The sequence below is a fragment of the Patagioenas fasciata genome, chromosome 10, assembly GCF_037038585.1.
Source record: "Patagioenas fasciata isolate bPatFas1 chromosome 10, bPatFas1.hap1, whole genome shotgun sequence".
Taxonomy (NCBI): Eukaryota; Metazoa; Chordata; class Aves; order Columbiformes; family Columbidae; genus Patagioenas; species Patagioenas fasciata.
This window is the reverse complement of record NC_092529.1, coordinates 9,123,060-9,144,659: the sequence shown is the minus strand read 5'-3', so window position 1 is coordinate 9,144,659 and position 21,600 is coordinate 9,123,060. Positions and strand designations below refer to the sequence as shown.

Here is a 21,600-nt window from a genome sequence, read left to right as displayed (position 1 = left end):
CCACCTCTCCTTGCCCAAACCTCACATCCCCTTGCTTGCAAATTTTTGGATGGTGCAAGTGCCTCTTCCACTCTTGACTCCCAGGCCTTTTGCATTCAGCGCCGAGCTGGTGCCAGTGCCAGTGCCAGTGCCCAGTCAGTGAGAGGACCCAGTGCCCATCACCTGGGCTCTGCTGCCTCCCGGTGGCATGTCCCCCCCCCCACCCTGGTACCACCCTGCCTGACACTCTGCCCCAATGCAAGGCCAGGCAGGTGTCTGTCCAGCCAGCCTGCTGGGTGTTTTGTCTGCAGGGAGCCCTGCAGAGCCCTGTTCCTCCAGCCCTGGTTTCTGGGGCTCATACCTCCCCCGGGTGCAGACCTGTGCAGCAGCAGGACTCACTCTCAGCTCTCTGCCTACCTGGGTAGGGCTGGCAGGTGTGGGGGGCAAAGGGGTTACAAAGCAGCCCCTGCCCATCCACCTGCCCACGGCTCCCCTCCTGCAGTAGGGGACTGGCTGGTCTCTGGTCTCCTGCTTCATCCTTTCCTTCTCCTCTTCTGCCCCTTGCCATCCCTCCCAGTAGATCTCTTACGTTTTGTTTGGTTGGTTTATTTTGTGGGGTTTTTTTGTGGTGTGTTTTGTTGTTTGGTTGTTTGGTTGTTTTTCCCCTCTTAAAATCCTTCCTTTCTGCTCCTTCCACCTCCTCCGTCTCCCCCCAGATAATCCAAACCTGTTCTTCCTCACTCCCCCACAGGGCTGGCACTGCTTGTCCCTTCACCACCATCTTATCCCTGATGGACAAGCTGTTTGGGACCCTCCCAGTGCCACCTTTCCCTGGATAGGGTGTGATGTGTTCTCCAGGGTTGCAGCACATGGTGGTAACCACCCATCCGCACCTGACATGACTCTCTAGATGTGACAGCTCAAGAATTCCATGGGCACATAAGCTTGGCTGTAGACAAGCCATTGTGCAGCTCAGGATCCCACAACCTGCCCACCTACAATGTTTTCGGTGATGGGTTGAAGCAGGGATTTGCTGGACCTTCCTGGACAGCTGCCAGTGGGGCTGGCAGCCAACTGGCATAGAACGTGTCACCGGAGAAGCAGACACCCAGCCTCTCACATCCCTTGCACAGGGAATGGGTGCTGTCCCCAGATGCACTCGGTGGAGACCAGCTCCTCTGTGGGATGGCCCAGAAACCACATCCTGGGGCTGGCAGCCCTGGAAGGTCAGACCTGATGGTGGCTCTGTGGTGCTGTCGGCTTGGTGGCAGTGGCATCACATCAGTGGCGGTGGCTTCTGGTGGCAGTTCTGTGGTGGCCCTATGGCAGCTCTGGGGTGGCCCTGGGGGGATCATGGCAGTAGCTCACTGATGGTGCAATGATGACTCTAAGGTGGCAGGAGGGGCTCTATGGGGGCTCAGTGGTGGTGGCTCTGAGATGGCACTGGTGTGTCTGCGGCGACCTTGTGGTGGCAGCTCTGAGATGGCAGTGATGGCTCAGTGATGGTGGCTCCGAGGTGGTACTGGGGGCTTTGTGGCAGGTCTGGGGTGGCAGTGGCAGCTCTGTGGTGGCGGCTCCGAGGTGGCAGTGGGGACTCCAGCTGCCCCTCGCTGGCCGCAGCTGCCCCGGGAAGCACCCCCGGTCCGAGGAGCCGGCTCCCCCCTCTCCGGGCATGCGGCTGCCCGGCCCGCGCTGCCCGGCACCTCCCCCGGACCAGCCCAACCGCCGGCGCGGGGGGAGCCGCCCCCTCGAGCTGGACGGTTGTGCCCGTTCTCTCCTCCCGTAGCAACGTTGCCGGCGGCGGTTACATGCAGCCGGGGCGCAGCGGGCCGGCCGGTGCGTACCGCCCGCTGGGGAGGGCCGGGACGGGGTCCCCCACCACCGGGCAGCGCCGCCGCGTCCTCGGCCGGGAGTGGGCCCGGGGCTCCGGGGTCTAGGGAGGCGCTGGAACGAGGAATGGGGCCGCGCCTGGCTGTGCCTCGCGGGGTGGGGAGGAAGGCAGCCTGGACGGGCAGGACAGTGGCGGGGGGGTGGGGGCCGGGCAGGCGGATGGACAGACGGACGAACACGCAGGCGTGGGCCATGAGGATCACTCCTCGTGTTTTCCCCGGTCTAGCATAATTGGGTGTCCACCCTCCGCTCGTGCAAACCGGGGAGTGGGGTGCCTGGCTTTGTCCCATCCCCACAATTAGCGACTGCCCTGGGGCTGCTGCTCCTGCACCCCGCTGGCAACCGGGGCTGTTGTGCTCCATCAACAGAACAGGCGTTGTCGGGAGTCACGGTCTAAATCCTTGGTGTGGTGTCTCGTAGCACCCGCCGTGGCTGAAACCTCAGAGCGTGCGGTGTAACCTGGTCGTTAATGTCCTCGGTAATGAGAACACCGCTTGCCATCACTCTTGCTGTTTCCCCCACTGCGTACGCAGGTTCTGGTGGCCGTTGTGTGGTGCTTTCCCACGGAGAAAGGAATGCATTTAAAAACCCGGAGGAAAATCAATTTTAAAACCACGCAAAATGTTGGAGGGAATGGGCTGTTATAGAACTCGAAATTACTTTTTTAAAGTAGATGAGATTTGAAGTAGCGGATAATGTTTAAAGCAGTTTGAGAGCGCATCACCTTGTCAGAGCTTATATTATCTGGCTCAAATTACAGAAAGAAGGAATTTCTACATGTTGGTGTCTGGATGGTGTAGTGGTTGGGGTTTTGTCCAGTCTGCAGATAAACAGATTTCAGATAAATGACTACTAGATTTCAATCTGCAGTTTTGCTTTGGGGTTAGATTATTTTAAAAGTACTTTTCTCTTTTCCTGTTGCAATTTTTAGCTGTTTTGAACCTTATTTGAAAGAAAAGAGTCCATTTTGTCAAAGCTTTGGATCAAAGAATCGAAGTAGAGGCAACAGATCAAAAAGCTCATACCAGACAGTGAGAAAGACATGTGGGAGTTTGACTTCTTGCATATGAAAAGCCTGGATTTACCGGGAAATTGTAATTACAGTTTTGCCACGATGACACACAGATGCTATAGCTAATGTTGTGTCAGCAATGCTATTAGAGTATGCTCTCATTTTGAATAGTTCAATTTAGCATAATACAATGCACCTGGTATATCTAGGAAAAATGCTTTTCAGGTGTGAGAGAGCATGACTGAGCTGCCAGGAAGATATGTGTTTCAGCAGTGGCAAACAGCTTGTCGAAGCTTATTGTAGCTAAACCTGGGATGGCTTGGTGCAGGCTGATGTTTGCCACTGAAGAGCGGGGAGATGCCCCTGGATATGTAGGGGCAGCAGAGTGAAGGGTTATGGAGGGGGGCTGGGGGTCTGCTCTCAGGAGACATCTCATCTCCTTCCCCCAGCTTTGAACCTCCCCTTGTGGAAGGGCCACCGAGTGGGAAGGGGTTGAAGGCTGCGAACTTGGAATGCGGCCGCAGCAGCCGAAATGTGACACGAACAGGGCCCTGGGTTGTTTCACACCAGGGGCCACTGCTGGCTGAAAGCTCGAGCTGCCATTGTGTGCTCCCCATGAGATGGAAGGTGTTCCCTTCCCATTGCAACCGGAGCCCTGGCAGCCTCAGCAATCCATGCCAAGCTCTACTGCCTCGGGGGTGAGGGTCTGGGGTCACCCTCGGATGGAGGGTGGGGAGGGCAGTCTGCCTGCTGCTCCTTGTTTTGGGGGAGTGAGGAGACAGGAGGTGCCATTGGCAGAGTTAGAGGCTGGGAAGTGTGAACTGCTCTGCAATAAACCCCTGGCTCAGCAGCTAGGCTGAATAAAAGAGGGAAGGTCTCTCTTACTGTCTGGGAAACCCTGCTGGAAACCCTGGCCACGTCCCAGCAGCTGGGGTGGCAGGAGAGTAGGATTCCCTTTGTGCTTAGCAGTTCTCCAATTTATGTATCAGTTTTAGCACACTCAGACAAGCTGTTTTACTCGTCTGTCTGGGGAATTGCTGGGAAAACTTTGGAGGCTTTGTTTTGTTCCTTATTTTGGATGGTGTGTGTCAGGTTTTTTTGCAGTTACAAACAGCAGACCCTCCCTTTGTGCAGCTGGGAGAGCGTGATAGATGGATGTTTTGAGCTGGACACTCAGTAGGGTTTTGTTTTATTTTGAGATAAATGCTCAGGAAGGACTTTATGGAGGGTGAGCACAGAGGGAGCAAAGCAGTGAAGAGTTAGGTGTGCTGTGGGCAGGCTCAGTGCACACTTCCCCTGTTGTGGGAACTCAGCCGTCATTGGCAACATCCACATCATTTTGGTTCTAGGCAGAGATAGCCAGTCCTGCTAAATCGGGAGTGGGCTCAATTGCTCACCCCAGTAAAGGTTCAGATGAACCTTGCATTCCAGAGTTAGCTTTTTTTTGGGTGCTAAGAGGTAAAAATGCAGCAAGTCATGTTGCCACCTCTGCTCCTGCTCCCAGGAAGAGGATGCTCCAGTGACACATCAGGAGAGCCACCCCAGGGCTGTTCCACCTTGCTGCTGTTCTCTGTGCCAGTGCAGCAGGCACAAAATGGTCCAGCAGTGATTCATCAGGAATCCTTGGATCTCGGCTGATAGCAATCAATCCTGCTGGGCTGCTAAAATAGATATGGCCAGAGCATGAAATAGCTAATAAAAACAAAATCCTCCATGGAAAATTCATTTTTCAGGGTATGAGGTTCTAGTTGCTGCACCACAGAGAAGCTGAGAGGAGAAATATTTGAGATTTTTCTATCTTGAACAAGGGGAGGGGGTATTATTGATCTTGTCTCCCAAGTCTCTCCAATCTGCTCGTTTACTCCATTTCACTTAAAGGATTCGCATCATGGTAACCTTGATTTATTATCTGATTTCTTTTTTGAATCAGCCTCTCAAAATTGTGCACTGGCTTGAACCTACAGTAATAAACCAGCACAGTTATCTCTGGCATGCGTGTCATGCTTTCTCTGCTGTGTGTACCCGATTCATTCTTGCAGACAGGCAGCAAGGTGAAAATTAGAAAAAATTGCCCTCTCTGATCAAGAGTATAGGATGGACAGAGTCTTCACTCCATCTAAGAGCAGAGCAGAGAGGACATGGCAGGAAGGGATGCCGTGTTGTCACCTCCACGTCTGGATGAGACTGCAGACAGGTACTGCTGAGTCCTGCCAGCCCAGGCAAGGTCTTTCTGATGCTTAGCTCTGGCAAGCTGGAAGGTTCCCATGTAGCAGCCTGTTGCAGAGGTTTGGCTTCTGAAATTAAGCAGGGCAGACATGTGGGTCCTGGCAAGGATGCAGGACACAAACTGTTAGTCAGGTAGGGCTGGATGAGGAGTCTGGTTCTAACCCTGAGCAGGAATTGATGAATAAGCCATATTGCACTCGGAATAGCCTTGAGAGACATCATAGAGAGCTTTGACTCATAATTTATAGGAATAAGGTATGTGAGTATGTGTACATCATCACATCAGTGCGTGTGTGTACAGGCTGGAGGGGCTTATGTCACTTGAGCTGTACTAATTAGTTACAGTAGTAATCTCTGTGTTTAGAGAAGCCTAAAATAATGGGCTGCAGTATCATTATGCCAGAAGTCTGAGGGCTTCTCTTAATTAGTATTTCTCAGTGTGCAAAGGTTTTTATAAAATAAAGCTGTACAGCTGTGATATTTGCCTGGACTTGTGTCTCCCAAGGTGGAAGGGTAGAAATTATTTGTGAGCTGAGATCACCAGCAGAAATATCCCTTGCAGGAGGAGAGAGAGGGGAGCTTCTGGCTATATTTTAATATTCGTTACGCGATGCTTAAACATCTTTCCTGAATTATTTAAATGAAAGAGTCAGACTTTACGCCTGGGAGTAGCTGTGTTGGTATCTAGGCTGTAGCCTATTCCCACTGGAGTCAAGTGTGACAAGGTTTTTAAGGGATTTGCGTACAGCAAAAGTAGCATTTCTCTTGTAGTCTCAGTTTACTCAGATTCTGGCAGCCTTCTGAATGCTGCCACAGATCCGGGAAGCCCCTGCTGCTTCAGGAAAGCAGCGTTTCATGCATATACTGCTGGTTTTCCCCCTCCAAAACCCATTTGGAATAATAAAGTGCTCTCTTTCCCCAGGGTTAGTGAGCCATCAAGTCAGCCACGTGAGACTGATGTTCCCCAGGTCACAGAGGCAGCACTTGGTACCAAAGCAGGGGGTCCAACCTACCTTGTTACCCACTCATCTTAGCAAGCCAACAATATCCAGCACAGTGGGAGGGTGAGGAAGAGCACTAAAGATGGAATGTTTAACAGGCTCAATGTCTTTCCACTCTAGCAAGCACAGGGTTGCATCGTAGCACTGTTCTCCTAAGAAGATGGAAAAAGCAAAGAAGGATTTGACAAATTCTCTGGGTTGGATCCCCAGGCCTCCCAATACCAGCAATCAGGCTTCAGGCTGCGACTGCAGTCAAGGAACGAGTTTCTTGTTTCCTGATACCTGCAAACAGGGGCCAAAAAGACTTTCCACCTTTAGGCAAAAGAAGCTCTGTGCTGATGTCCTCACTCCAGGAGCCTCCAACATCTCAAGGGTAGGTGCAAAGATCAATTCTTTACCACTGTCCTTCTAAAATGGGAAGACCTATAGTACACCTGGAATGGAGAAATACAGGTTTCACCCCAGGTCCTAGCCCTTCATTTTGGTCAGAGGCCTTTGTGCAAGACCTTGACCCTCACAAAGTGAAGCCATAAGGCTCTTCCTGATGATCGCTGTGTTGCCTTCCTCAATGGCCAATGCCATCTCTGTTGTCACAGTGTTGCCTGGGGTTAGGACGCCAGCATGGCAGGGCAGACGTACAGTTGTGACTGCAGGTCATATTTGGAAGTAAAACCCTAATGACCACCTGCCTCATCAGCTCCTGATCCACATTTTGAGCTGACACCAGGCTGTACTCTGCTGAAAAATCCCCTGACTCTTTGTGCATTGAGCTGAAGTTTCCAGGTATTTGTGCCTCTTTGAGCCTTTCCTGACCAGTATTCACAGTCTCAGTTGTCCCTGAAGCTCTGGTAAAGTGGGTCTTACAGTCTCACTCTCTCTCTGGACCTCTGCAACCCACCCTTTCAACTGTGCCACAACTGTGCCCTGCTCTCTCTGACGCTTCCCTCACATGCTGCATTTCAGGATGTTTGTGCTGGCCCCCACATGTACCACTCTTTGGTGAGCCAGGCGAACCTCGAGCAGCACACCCCTAAAGGTAAATATACTGAGAGGAAACCTGGCGTGGCAAGAAATGGGGTCAGAACTCTTAAGATTGCTTATACTGAGCGTGCTGGGAAGTGGGCTGGTGACTCTAGGTTAGTGCTCTGCTTTCATTCTCCTGTCAGTGCCAGGAGTGGCGCTGAGCTGCTTGAATGTCTCGTGAAAAGTGAATCTCATTTAGAGGTGGAGCAAAGTGATCTGACTGGGTGGTAAAACCCTGCGCCCTTTTCTCCTGGTTATATCTCCCCAGGGTTCAGGGTAGGTGGCATTGCTGCCTAGAGGGGTTCGGTTCTGAATTTCCACTGAATTTGCACACATTATCATTGCGTATGGAGCCAGCAATGCCCCTTTCCTGTGAAAATGGGACCTACCTACAAGAGCTGTACTCAGGATCTGGACACCCATAGCCAAAATCATGGTCCTCTCTCATTTATTCCTTCTGCATCCAACAGTGCCCCAGAGCAGCTTGTTCTCCCTAGATGCAAGGGGTCTTTGTGTATAGGGAGTTGGTGGTCCCACCTGCTTACGAGAGCTTGTTGTATCATAGATGCTCAAATACAGGAACCCAGCATGGTTGGAAGGTTTGCCAGTGCTTACCTGGCCCCTGGAGCACTCCTGGGGATATGGATCATAGCCTGGCAGCAGGTGGGGAAAAAGTGTGTGTGAGAGGATTTTAGTCTTAGAGAAAGATGATAACTATATATACCACCTTCCTGTGCTTATAAGTGACATTTATTTTCAAGAGTGAGGACAAATGAATGCATCCTCAAGTGAATCTTGACAAGCTAGACTCATCCCTAACAAGTGGAAACAGATCTCTATTTATGATCTGCTGCTTCTTCAAGGGGGAAGAAGCTATCAAGCTGGAAATGTAAATGCAAATGAAACGCTAAGTATTGACATAAATAGTTGATAGTGCACAAAATGCCATAATGGATGGCGCCATGGATTTTGCAACAATGAAGTGACAAAATTGGAACAGCTGTGCTTCCTGACAACAAATATAAATCAGGGCCATTCTGTAAAGACCCCAAGCAAGAGATATACATGAGGCTAAAGGAGCTATAGTAAACCCTCTGCATTTTAGGGGTTCCTCTACATTGTTCTAAGTGTGCATGTTGGTGTGGACAATGGAAAAGTTTAGGATCATATTTATTCCAGGCTAGGATAGCTATGGGGATTGTGTCAGGGGACATTTAAGAAGGGCAAGGGAATGACCTCTTGGACCCTTTCTATTCCTGATCATCCTGAAACATGCCTGGCTTCAGATTATTGACTGCTCTGCACAATTACTTTGAAATCAAGGGGTCGCATCCATGATGCAAGCAGAAGCACATGGAGCAGGGTGAAGGATTGGGCCCAAAGCTAGACAAAGCTTACGAGCCAGAACCTTAAGTCTCTTCTTGTAAAGTGTGAAAGTTCATCAAATAAAAAGCTCTCACTCCACTAAAATCTATTTTTAGCTCAACGCTTATCTCTGTGTAGGGAATAGTGCTTTTAAAGCTTGCATGCAATTACTTAATTTAGGTTAAGCTTCAAATTCCCAATTTGCTGCTGTTCTATTATTTGTGGCTTGTTTAGCAATATAAACAGTTTGTTTTATTTATGGGGTAAATGACATGGTTTAATTTGAGCCAGTTCTTGGAAATGTATACTTTTTGTTTAGTCCAAATTTCTGCTCAAGACATTTGGCCAAATCGTGAGATTGTTAGCTGTTTAACTCGATGTTTTCTCACACCACTGTTGATGTGAGTGGGAGGTTCGCTTCAGAAAAACTGACGAGAGGTTTGTCCCAAGTAAGGCGTGAATAGCGACTTCATGTAAAGATGACCTGAGTGGTTTGTTCTCTCCTGCAGTATTCATAAGCCCTTTACCACCATCTTGGCCAAGTTCTTCCCAGCTACGACTGACTCTTGGTCTCGGAGCACCCCGGGGAGGCAGGGGATTCCCGCCCCTTTCCAAGAGTGAGGGAAGCTGTGCCTAGAGACAGTGGCTTGCCCACGATCACACCGAGAGGCTGTAGCAAAGCTGGGAACAGAACAGAGCTCCTTAGAGCCAGATCAGTTCCCAGCCTCATAATAAGGTGTGTGATAGTAAATCTCAGTGGAGGCTGCTTCTGTGCCATCATTCCAATATTGGGAAAACCATAACAACTTATTGCAGAAGGAAAAAAGGTCTTCCTTTCTGGTTTGCGTTTGGTGTCTGTTTGATTTGTCTTGCAAATCCAGTGAAGTGGCTTCTGCTGAGAGCCCAGGAGGACAGCCCAGTCCTCCTGTGTGTGTGGATGTAAAGCAGAGTGATGTCTGGTGGTTTCAGATGTATGTTTGTCTCTTAGTCACAACCTTCCAGATGCCTGAGGACTTTGCAAGTATCCTGGATAAGCAAAGGATTGGACCAACCACTGAGAAACTCATTGAGTCAGATTTCCCAGCACAGTCATTCCAGCCCAAAGTGCAGGTTGCCTTCAAGGTGCTTCCAGGGCAATGTCCTCGCAGGGTTGAGATAGAGAGGTAAGTAACCAGGAGGCGGTTAGAGACGTCGCTACGGAATGGAGACAGTAGATTAGGATGTTGATTTTTGCTTTGAAGAGATGACATATCAAATATCTTTAGGAAAATACTATCCTGTAAAGCAGTGGTCTCTGAAGTGGGGGCGTGCACTTTGCAAGGAGTGTACAAGACAATTCCATGGGATGTGGGAATAAAAGATTTTTTTTTATGATAGTGTTTATTTCATCTTTTTCTCATTCTTTGTAAATTTCTTTGTGTCTGCTCTATAATGTGCATAATGTATTAGTGCAGTAGTACATCTATATAATTTATAAATTAGACTAGATGACCATTGTAGGTCCCTTCCAAATGAACTATTTCTGTTCTATAGATGAAGAACTATACATGTATGGGGCGCACGACCGAAAAGTGGAGTTGTAGACATGGGAGCCCTTCTAGGCACATTAAGAGGTTGTTGTCCATCTGCTTTAAAACAGGAGAAGACGTCTGTATCTCAGCTTCGATATTGCTCAGCTCTTAGCCAGCAAGGGGATAGACTCCAATCAGCTGATGCCAAGGCACTATGATCCTGACAATATGCCAACTATTGCGGAGAGGGCAGATCCCATCTTTCCCATCTACCTCCCATTAAAGGTAAGAGAGCATGTTTGACACTTGTGATCTAGCTCATTGCTCGTACCACAGGATGTTTCTGAGAAGTACAGGACACAGACATCATTGATACAACAAGCAATAAACCTGCATTAGAGCAGATTTGGGCCCTGAAGGGTCTCTGCAAGATGCTGAACGTCTGCTGCAGGGTGCCCACAACTTCCATCAGAACTAATAGTCCTTGAGGGTGCTCCTCACTGTCGTTTATGTGTCCAAAGAAAAAGTGTTGTCTTGTTTTTCCTCCTGGATGCAGTAGTCAGTAGTAGTATTGTGTGAGACCTCTCTAGGTGGTGATCTCTGCTCCCTAGGAAAGAGCTAGAGGTACAGATATCACTGTTTGGGAGAAGATTCTTGAGAAAAGCTTTTCCGCCTGGACTGTGTTCTCTTTTTGTAGCCCATTTGGGAACTGCATATTAATTTTCCTTTCATGAAATTTTGTATCAGGTATTTTCTTCTCTCTGAAGTAAGATTTTATTTGACTCATGTCCTGGCTTTCTAGATATTTGACAACAAGGAGTATGACTGTCGAACTCCGGAAGAGTGGATCTTGCTAGGACTGGAGCCAGGATCTTGTGATAGAAAGCCAGTGCCGGGAAAAGCTCTTTTACCTACCGATGATGTACTGGGACATGGTAAAGCTTGAATGAATGAGCCAATAGTAACAATTACAAGCCTGTTCAGCAGGAGGGAACATGTAGATTCTGACAAATGCAGCTCTGAATAGCAGAAAAGGCAATAACTCATTCTGACTAGGCTCAGGCAGACAGAGACCAGGGATTTCAGTGGCTGTTGGTGCTGCCCTGGACTGTTTCCACTTCTTTAGAAGTAGCCTCTGCTTTTTCACCCTCCTGTTTTTGTTCCTGGAAGTCAGTTAAGTCAAAAATTAGCTTTATTGATATGTAGGTGTCATCATGAATTTAGTTAGTTAGCTTGAACACAACATGTTCTGCCTGGATTTCACTGCAAGTGCAGGATCAGAAGTCAAGTTCAGACTGCAGTGAAAATCTGAGTAGTAAGCCTGCGGCAAATTAAGTCCTGTGGATCACTATTGTTTTCCTGTCACTCAGAGCCTTCCCAATGAGGCATCACTAGGTACTAGTGCCCAGTTGTGGCTGCAGTTTATATCAACACATCTATGTTAGCTTTAAAGCATAGGAACAGGCATTCACACTAACTGCAGCTCAGGGCCAACCTCCAGAGGCTTGGCTGTCTGCAAAACATAAGCATAAAACAGCAGCTGTGTGAATCATTGGGCAGCCAGCATGTGATGACTGAGTTCTGCTGGGGGGCCACTGCACCCGATCGCTCCTCAGCTGGGATGGGCTGTTCTGCACACACGTGGTCAGACCCTCTGGGCCCTGGGGAGGTGAGACCACTGACATCCGTTCTCATCCTCAGTATAACACTGTCCTGACCTGTATCTATATCTTTATCTTTATTTGTATCTATATCTTTATATCAATATCTTTATATATCTGTCTGGTTAGCACCTCTCAGCATTTAAGAGGATCCAGACATTTAAGAGTTAGAATGACCCAGAGGAATAATAAGCTGGGGGAGAAGTTACAGTGTTTTACGCCCACTCCCAGTTAGAATGGGAACTCATTGTGAAGGACAACACAGGGCCAGAGCTACACATGGCAAAGGAGAATAGGATCCCTGTAGAGCCTATGTGGGTCAAGAGGGCCCCTGGATCAAGGGGTGAAGGAATCAGGAGGCAGGGTTGTCCCCAGGTACAGGCTGAAAGAGAGGAGGTAGGGGTGTACAGGACCCAAATATGAGACTGTGGCTGCAAATAGTGAGTGGGAGTGCCTGAAGCAGGCGGTGGGAGGATGGTCAACAGGAAACCCCCAGAGGTAAGAGGAGGGAAATGGAGGGTTCTGGTGTGTGCGAAGAGTTGAAAATGCTAAGCTGTAAGACCTGAGTTCATTATTTCATTGATCACAATAGAAATTATGTGAGATTGACCGAGTTTCAAGCTAATAAATGGATTTGACTGTAGGCACACCACTCTGATCAGAAAAGTCCATTTGCTGTAGCCTCCGGAAGAGTGGACTAACCCTGTTTTCATCCTTGATTCTCTCAGAGGACCCCAAAAACCAAAAGTTAATCTACAGTTGGATTGATGTTGGTGTTCTGGATTATGACAAGAAGACAGAGCTCTACTTGGTCCATAAAACAGATAAGAATGGGCTAGTACGGGATGAAGCAGGGAGACCCATCCTCAATGGAGGAATGACTCCAGAAGGTATGTTTCAAGTAAGGCTTTTTGAGAGCCAATCCATTACTCTGGTCCTAGGTAAAGATGGGAAAGACATAAAAAAGTAATTTAATTCCTCTCCCTGTTATCAGTCTTGATGTGTCTGTTTAACCTGTCTGGAAAAACCTCCAGGGGAGAGAACTCGGCATCCAAATTTGACAACCTGTTTGAGGCCTTCCCTTTAAAGACATCTTTCCTTTTTCTCTGTATCCCATCTTTCCTGCTTTCAAAACAAGCTAAATAATGGTCTTTCTGGGCCAATGCCGATTTGTGGTGGAATGTTGACAGATTAAGATGGAGTACCCCGCTTTTGAAAGGTTTGGAGATGCTTCTAATTCCATGCTCTTTGTCTCCTGCTCCTCAGCTTTGGTCCCTCATTTTGATCTCCAGTAAGGCAGCCCAATTATATTGTCCATCAAAAAGCTGCCGTCAGCATTGGAAAGCTGTTCTGAGGTTTGTGCTCCCTGTAAACCCTTATAAGCTTTCCTTTAATTTTAATTTCTCAGGAAGAGCCCCACTGTTGTCCTGTCAGTACTGGGTGCCACGAGTTTGTCTTCTGTTTCTGGCTGAAGATCCCCGGGTGTTTGCACAGCGGGTAGTTGATGCTCACAGCTTGCGTAAGAAGACAGAGGCGCTGCTCCGGTATAACCTGTATGTGGACTGTATGCCCATAGATGGACTAAACAGCATCAGTGAGGAATGGCTGGAGTGTATGAAGCTGTTGGCTTTGCAAACACCCAGGCTGGAGAAAGAGGAGAGGTAAAGCATCAAGTACATGTCTGGGGTTTCAGCCTTCAGTCTGTTAACATTGTAGGGCTTCATAGGCCTACAAAATGAGTGACAATGGAGACAGATCTTGGGCATCCAACTCAGAGACTGTGGATCTCATCTGTTTTCCAGGCTGCGCACATGCACACCACCCTCTTGCCCAGAGCGGTATCAGAAGTAGGTAGGACAAGAGCCCAGGGACACATGCACAGAACAAGTGATCTGTCAGTGTTCGCAGATGAAGTAGATGTACTTCTTATGCAGATGCACTGAGCCCTGCTTTCACCTGCAGCTGAGCGTCCTTCAGCAGCAGGAAGGTTGGACAGAAATGGCATGGCTGACCTTGCTTTCAGGGAAGAGATCAGTCACTGCTGAATTGATCTGCAGACCACCAGCTGTCCCCAGAGTCGCTGTTTGTCTGCTGGTGACTCTTCTACCTGTTAACAGCTGCTAAAACAAATCAAAAGAAGATCTGCACAGAGCGAAGCAAACAGAACAGGCGATCTCTACCTGAATATAATCAAGTGTCTGTTTGAGATGCTGGTCATATCAGGAACGTGTTTTAAGAGTCCCCGGGCTGATGAATCATGAGCCATTGGTGGCGTCGCTGGGAATCAGCCATGACTGATTGCCCTGCTCAGAGACAAGAAGGTGTGAAGCACTGCATGGTCTGCCAGCCTACACTAGAGAGTGGAAGAGTAATTAGTTTCTGTTTGTGAGCAGAAATAGAGGCATAAAGAAAAGTACTCTGCCTGCTTGAGGTGAAAGATGATGATTTTATAGGACAAACGGAGCAGGGTTTCAACACTTACACACGTGTTCTGGCTGAGGAAACTGATGTCGTGTTCCGCAGTTGGGAGGACAGCTCATATAGCCCAGCTTTTCCCAAACTACCATCTGGCTTCCTCAGCTCTTAGTCTTTTCCCCTTCTCTCTGTAATGCTTTTTCCCCTGCACTCTGCCAGTGGAGATTCTGCTTTGATCTGAAAAGACACTGGAGAAGGCTGTAGTCCTAGGGCCCACTTGCTTCTGTCATGAAGTGTCCAGCTGATGCTTTGCTGGCTGCTTCAGCGTCTGCACAGCTCTCCTGATGTGTTCAGCAGTAGGTGAGCTTCTAGGTTAGCAAATCCAGGGGGAATGAGTGAGGGGTGGGGTTTGCAGCAAAGCTGCAGACATACTTCTGCTCAGACACCGTGGGTTATCTTTGTTTCCATGTCTTGTAACAGGGTGTTAGACCGTATGTGCCCTCTGGAGAAAGAAGTGAGATCAGACTATGAACGCACCATGAACAAGATGATCTTTGACAGAGTTGTCTCTTCCAAACCTCAGATGTTCTATTATGTCACCCTGCCAGACAAAGAGGAGGAGAAAGTACCAGAGAAAGGTATGGGACACAGGGAAGCAGTTTGAACTCAGCGTGGTGATAGGACCTCTTGTCTTTGATAGGATTCAGGCTTTGTTGAAGAAACTCTCAGGTTCATGTTAATGATTAAAGCTCATAAGGGGAACCAGAAGGAGATTATATGAGATGTTTGAGTGTACCTGCTCATTTTTAGAGTATATGTGCACATTCATATTACCATCCATCAGTCGAGCTGCAGTAACTCTGCAAGTGGAGCCTTAATGGCACCAAATACATGGCAGCGTAATTAGCTTAGCTGCCTTCTGCTCTGCACTGTGCTGGGACTGGCCACCTTCCCTTTGCTGTGCTCAGCCGTGGCATACCTCAGGTGTGAAAGGGGACTCGGGATCTTTTAGAGTTCCGAACTGGAGGAAAATGACCACAGTAAAAGATGGGGAGGCGTACTTTTTGCACTTCAGTCTTCCATAGTTTGGAATGCCTTGAGGTGGTTCACAGGTGACATGACTCAGCTGTGCCTTGAAGCCTCAGCAGGAAGATTCTTCAAGTCCAGTGTTCTTTCTCATGGAAACTTCATGAGTCAAAACCCCAAGAACATCAGGGACTGAGAGGGTCTCTCAGCCCCTAATGGGAGGCTGCAAAATGTCTCTTTCACCCAGCCATCTGTTGAGACTGCTCCATGATAAGACTTGGGCGCTGGAGTAGAGTCCTTTTCATGAGTGCTGTCCCAAAAGGGAGCTGTACTCTTTCTCCAAGACAGAAGCTGGGATGGCTGTTGCAGGCAATAACATGTTTGGTTTGTTTTTTGGTGTTTTTTTTCTGGTGCCAGGGCTCGTATCCATCCCAGATTATCCTTTTGCTGAACGACGTGCAAATTTCAACTTTCTCTCACTCCTGACCAGGCCAGAAGTCATCCTTCTCCTTACACAGGTGCAAGATGAGTGCAACAAGGCAGCCGCCATGTCTCTATTTAACTCGACCTTAACCGAGCATGTCTGCTTGGAGGAGTTTGAGCAGATCCAGACCCAGACCTTCACCCAGGTGAGCATGGGGGGGGAACACGTGGAGAAGCCAGCAAAGCTCTCAGCCTGCGTTAGGTGCAGCAGCTGCTGATCGATTCCCTGGAAATGGATGAGCCTTCAAAAGAGATATTTGGGTGAGACACGGAGGGATTTGCATGCGTGTGTCAAATTTATTGGGATGTGGGGAGAAAGGGCTGAAAGAGCCATTGCCCCCTAGTTAGCATCAGCCAATGCTGACTGTGCTTTTAGTCATATTTTGAACAAGTGGCTGCACAGGGCTACAGCTCCTCTTTCCTCTTCCTGGTCTCCGTACAGGTAGCAGTCCTAGTTGGCACTCGAAAGTTTCCACTTGTTTTGTTTTGTTTTTATTTCCCTATCCCTCCAGCTGCAAGGCACAAGAGCTTTCATTCCTTCTGAAGCACCCATGGGGGTAATGCTTTTCTACGCTCTATGTTCTTTATGTACTTAATTAAATTACTCTGCTTGCAATGCCAGCAGACTAGGACAAAAATTTGCAAGTCTATGGTAACTCTCGCCAGAAGATCTTCCTGTCCTCTAAATGAGGGCAGCACATCGCACCCTGGATGTGGCCATACAGAGTAGCTTGGGCAGGGTTACACAGTAAATCAATGGCAGAGGGCATGTGCTGGTCCTTCCCAGCCCCATGCTGTTTCAGCTAGGCAGTGCTGTCATCCACTTAGTGACTGAGGTTATTTTATTACACACAAACAGCAGCCGCCTGTGGAGCAAAAGTGACACTTGGTGGTATTTTAATAAATTAAAACACTGCAGACTGCTGTTGCCCTTGGCTTCTTCCACTCTTTCTCCTTGCTTGTCAAGAGAAGACAACATTCTGTCCTTTACTTGCTCATCATACTGTCTATACAACTTTTTTTGAGGGACCTTGACACAGGCTGCTTTAGGCATACTGCTCTATAGAAAAGAGAACAAAAAGAAAACACTGTACATTAAAAAAAAAAAAAGAACTGAGTACTCCTGCTTTTTAATATCAGGCTTTCTTTTTGTAAGTCTTTTGTCAGTGAAGGAGATATATGACCAGGTTCAGATGCCACGTGTGTGTGCATGGATTTGAGAGCTACTGTTTAGCTGCTACAGCTCTGAGAACAGTTGCCTCTCAGAGCAGAGGAAGGTCCAGCAGTTCCAGGTAGCAGCTTTCCCATCAGTCCTTGGAGGATAACACAGCTTGCTTTGTTTCTTTGCCCTAGGTTCAGGTGTTTCTCAAGGACACTTGGATCAATACTCTAAAGACTGCAATAAAGAACAACCTGAGAGATTCAGGCAAAGGCTTGTATGACCTGGAACAGGACGACTGGGATCTCTACCAGATGTCCAAACTGCATAAGCTGATGACGCGGATCAAATTCATCCTTCAGGACTCTGTGCGCTATCTGGTCCAGAACTCACTGATCAGCTTCACCCAGCTTTTGCTGGATGCTTGCCATGATATCCTGAATTGCTCAGAGGACATGGAATGGGGAGACGATCTCATCAATAGTCCCTACAGGTAAGGAAAGGGGAGAAAAACACAGGAGAAAGAGCAGAAAAGTGTCATAGCATTGTCCATCTTTGCACGCAAGCTTTGCACTGTATGGGGGTTTAGGCTGTGCTGTTCCCCCAGTCCTCTACGGGACACAATTACTTGAGTCTGGAACAATGTCACAGAACTGGCTGTTCTGTTAGTGAAGATTTGAAGGTGCTGTTAGTGATCAGAACCAAGGTCTGCTACTTTGTCATACTGTTGTAAAGATTACTTCTAGCATTCTCAAGGGAGCATATATTTACTGCTAGCTTCTTCTAGAGGACAAGAAGAATACCAGGAGGCATGGCTGCTTAATTCCATTCTTGGATTAAATCTCAGGAGTAGGATGTAGCCTGGGATCTCTCAAGAATACAAAATTCAGGTTGTCACAGTGCCTAGAATTTTCTTCCAGTCGGCATTGATTTAGGTGCATTTTAAAAGCATATTGGAGATGCTGGATGCCTAGTTTGAAGAGCATCTGCAATTTTCTCAACATAAAGTTATGACTTTTGGGGATTCTGGTATGTTGTGATTGACAGTTCCTTTGCCTTTGGTAGACAAGAAGTCTCAATTTCTTTACTGATAACTTCAGAACTCAATGTTTCATACCTTTGTCTGCATGGGGCAGTCCTCCTCTCTTCTGCTTTCCTTTCCTGTCCAGTAAGCATTTTGCTATTCGCACGAGAGCAATATAGGTGTGTGCTGTTGTCTCAAAAAGCATCCATGTTCTTCCTTATTTCTTCCCATTGCAGGCCTCAAAGAAATCCACTCTTTAAAACTGACCTTGTGCTGGACAGCCGCGGTGTTCACTTCAGCCCCCCTGTGGAGAGCTTTGAGAAGTCCCTCATTTCTCTATTCAACAAGGGAATCCTGGTGACTCACACTGTCCCACAACTGGAGAAGGTGAACTGTTTTGCGTCAACAGTGGCAGAGCTCTGCAAGTCTCTTCAGTGCATTGCAGCTTGGCATAGACACCCCTGAGCTCATACTGAGGGAAACAGTTCCAGAAGTAGGTGGTGGGGAATCCAGTTACATTAGTTTGGGCACAGGACTGTGCTAATGCAGTTCTGTTCTGACAGGATTTCTTCAAGCTCTGCAACCCTATAGTTGTTTTATGGGGTTGCTGTCTCTGCTTTGATGCTGCAGCTTCTGTGGAGATGTGTCCTAAGTAGCCTGGCTGCCTGAAGTGCATGGCAGCTGGTAAAAGCAGACTCATCAAGGAAACAGCAACTTTTCCAGTGTCATCAGTCTGGTGCAGATCTTTTCTGCATACGCATCCTTCTGCCTGCTACTGTCAAAGCCCTATCTCACTCCCGAGATCCTCCTTTGGGGAGGTGACATTAAACTGATAAAACAATTCCTGACATGATGTGGAAGGGTGGACTGCATGACTTCCCAAAGGTGCCACTGGTGATTGTCTCGCCGCTCTCCTGAGGACACACGGTTAGCTCTGCTGGTGCTGACAGACCTCTCTGCTTCCTCTTCCAGTACGTGTTGGAGAACATGGGTATCACAGGCACACCCTTGCTGAACTCGGTGGACTTGCACGAACCAGAAGTGGAAGAACTCCGCGAGACCGTGTGGTCTGCCATTCAGAAGGCACGGATCCCTCTCCAAGCCTACACCAAAAGATACGAGAAGTTCTTGGAGCTGAATAACAATGACATCGAGTACTTCCTCAGGTAAGTGGCCTCTGATGGAGGCACCTCTGTAGCCCAAGTGGCAAATCTTTTCAGAAGCTGTTGTGTGGATGTGTCTGAGAATGTGGGACCTGTTCCGAGACCGTGGATGTGCATGATGTACCTCAGATGCAAGATAAGGTGTCCACCAGAGGCAATCATCAGCCATGGGCAGTGGTCCCTGCTTTTAGAGGACACTGGTGGCAGTGAGAATTTCTTCCTGGCTCTGACAGCAGTTACATTCCTGTCATGTTTGTAAGTATAACTGGCTATATTAATGGCCCTGAAAGTGACTCATCCTATTTGAAAATCCAGTTAGCATACTTGACTCTGACCTCCTCAAATAGCGTCTGTTCCAGCTGGTAACATTCTGTAGAAAGTGATGTGTTCTTTTGTTTCAGTCTTCTTGTTTTTACTGCCAAAACTCTTTGCACCTATGCTGTCCTTTAGCTTCTGCCACTTTAGTGGTCTTCTTTTTAGGCCTCATGTTCTTTCCAAACCGTGGGACTGAAGTGATTTTTCTCTTTTGTTATTCCAGTCTAATATTTTAAAAACCCAATCTGAGAAATTCCTGTCTCTTCCCAGAACACACTGAAGTACCTGCCCTCCCCAAGGTGCCTCCTGATCTTGCCCTGTTTACCCCAGTGCTTTTGTTTTGCCTCTCCCTCTCCTCCTACCTTATTACCTCTTTTATCTCTTTCTTCCACTCCTTTTCTGCAGCTAAAATGTTTTCTGCTTCAGATCTGTTGCTAAAACCCGTTGCAGATTTGACTCTGTCCCTTCCCTTGCTCCCCAGTAAAGTTCCTCGGCTACATACCAGTTCCATGTCTTCTCATACAGACATCTTCTGAAGCTGGGGGCCTGTCTGCACTGCTGCGTGGGTGCAGCTGCCGTGCAGGTAGGCACAGGCAGCCTGGCTTCCTCTGCTCGGCACTGGTGACCATAGCAGTGAAGACACTGCAGCAGAGCTTTCAGTGCAGGCTGGTCACCCAGAGGGACTTTCTTTGCTACTATAGCTTCCCATGCTCAGACAAAGCTCCTCACCTCCTGTGCCAGCATATCTTTGGTTGTAAGGTCTGGAAGGCATTGGTACCCTCTCAGTCTGTACTTGCAGAAAGCTGTATATATTTCAATAGAAGCATGTTTTAAAAACAGTAAACATACTCATTATAAATTTCATATCTTAATCCTTTGGATAGACACATCTGGACATCCTACAAACAGCCTGGATGTTGAAGTAATTTTAAGGTCTACATTACCTTTTTTTGTTGGTGTTTTTATTTACAGAGAATATGAAGAGCAAAGTCCATCTGCCCAGGAGGTGATGACTATAGTAAACACATACTTGTCTGAAAAGGAGAACCTGCAAAACACTTTACCTCGTTCTATTGTCATTGGTCCCTTCCATGTCAGCACAGAAGATGTTAAGCGAAATCTGTGCAAAAAATACAAAGCGCTTGCCACTTCCATGTTGGACTTACTTGCTAAAAACCTCCATTTGCAGGTGCAGAATGTAAGTTACCTTGTTCAATAGATACTTGTTAGTGTCTTGTCCTTCGGCTTTTGAAGTTGTTATGTTTGTGAAATGGTCAAAAGGTGCCAGCTGAGGCCACATTAATGAGGACATTTTAAAGATTCCGTCAGAGTGATTATTTTAAAAAGCTTCTAGAGAGAAGATGCGCAGACTCAATCAAATCAGGTATTAAATATATGTAATAAATTATGTACCTGAAAGCTGTACCTCTTGAGATGAAATTCTTCAAGACCCTGCCATCTTATAAAAATGTGTGGTGGATTGAAAAGATCTGCCTAGGAGACAACTGAAAGGTCCTTCTGCTTGCTCTGAGTATAACTGGAATGTAGACAACTGCCTCTGCCAGAGGGTTGTCTAAATCTGTTATTGTCATCATTTCAACTACATACCTGCGATTCCTCTTCCTCTTTTTTTGGCAGTCTCATTCCATTTGAGCTCAAATGAGAAGGATGGAGAAGCACTGCAGAAACAAAAAGGTGGAACAGGACTCATCACTTTAGACCACCTTCAGAATGGGAAGTGGGTGGATTATGGCAGGTTGTCCATTAGCAATTAATGACTTTTTGATGATCTTTTCTCTGCTGTGTCCTCCTGTAGATCTGTGATGTATATAAAGCCGTCAGCTGCAAAATGCACGAGAAACCAAACGTTATCGAGGAGCTGGCAGAGCTGCGGGAGTGGATGAAGGGGGTCCCCGAGCAGCTGGCTGTGCAGGAGGTGGGACGCGCTCTCCTTGTGGACGGGGGACACTGGGAGAAGGGAGGAGGAAATTTGTCAATGTGATGTGTGGTGTCTCAGAAGCAGAACTCCAGGGTTTTTTGCTTTGATGTCTTTGCATGTAATGCCAGAAGATCTCTGGCTTTGTAGTTTTGTAATTTCTAAGATTTGTATTTTTAAATACAAATATCATTAATTTAAATATCTATTCAAAACAAAACAGCAGTAAAAAAACCTTTCCTAAAAGACAGAAAAGTGTGCTTTTTGCTATCTTCATGATCCATCATGCATTTGTGTACTGAATAGCTGTTTTCTAAAAATGAATGTTGTTTTCAGGAAAATACCAAATACCTATATTGCTGTTAATGTATTTCTTCTAATAGGATATTCTACTGCCAAGTTATTTTGAAG

General features: G+C 47.5%; 1 protein-coding gene across 1 annotated transcript in view; it reads left to right on the top strand.

Annotated features, from left to right (window-relative positions):
• Positions 1–6,262: 6,262 nt before the first annotated feature.
• DNAH1 (dynein axonemal heavy chain 1) overlaps positions 6,263–21,600 on the top strand; it is a 69,145-nt gene continuing 53,807 nt past the window's right edge. Inside the window, exons 1-14 of the mRNA XM_071813074.1 lie at positions 6,263–6,481; positions 7,072–7,144; positions 9,485–9,659; positions 10,136–10,292; positions 10,810–10,942; positions 12,397–12,558; positions 13,077–13,329; positions 14,564–14,721; positions 15,527–15,738; positions 16,946–17,244; positions 18,012–18,162; positions 18,748–18,941; positions 20,226–20,451; positions 21,070–21,189. Of these exons, the coding sequence (XP_071669175.1) occupies positions 6,269–6,481; positions 7,072–7,144; positions 9,485–9,659; positions 10,136–10,292; positions 10,810–10,942; positions 12,397–12,558; positions 13,077–13,329; positions 14,564–14,721; positions 15,527–15,738; positions 16,946–17,244; positions 18,012–18,162; positions 18,748–18,941; positions 20,226–20,451; positions 21,070–21,189 (2,526 nt within the window). The 5' untranslated portion in view covers positions 6,263–6,268. The remainder of the gene's footprint in view (positions 6,482–7,071; positions 7,145–9,484; positions 9,660–10,135; positions 10,293–10,809; positions 10,943–12,396; positions 12,559–13,076; positions 13,330–14,563; positions 14,722–15,526; positions 15,739–16,945; positions 17,245–18,011; positions 18,163–18,747; positions 18,942–20,225; positions 20,452–21,069; positions 21,190–21,600) is intronic.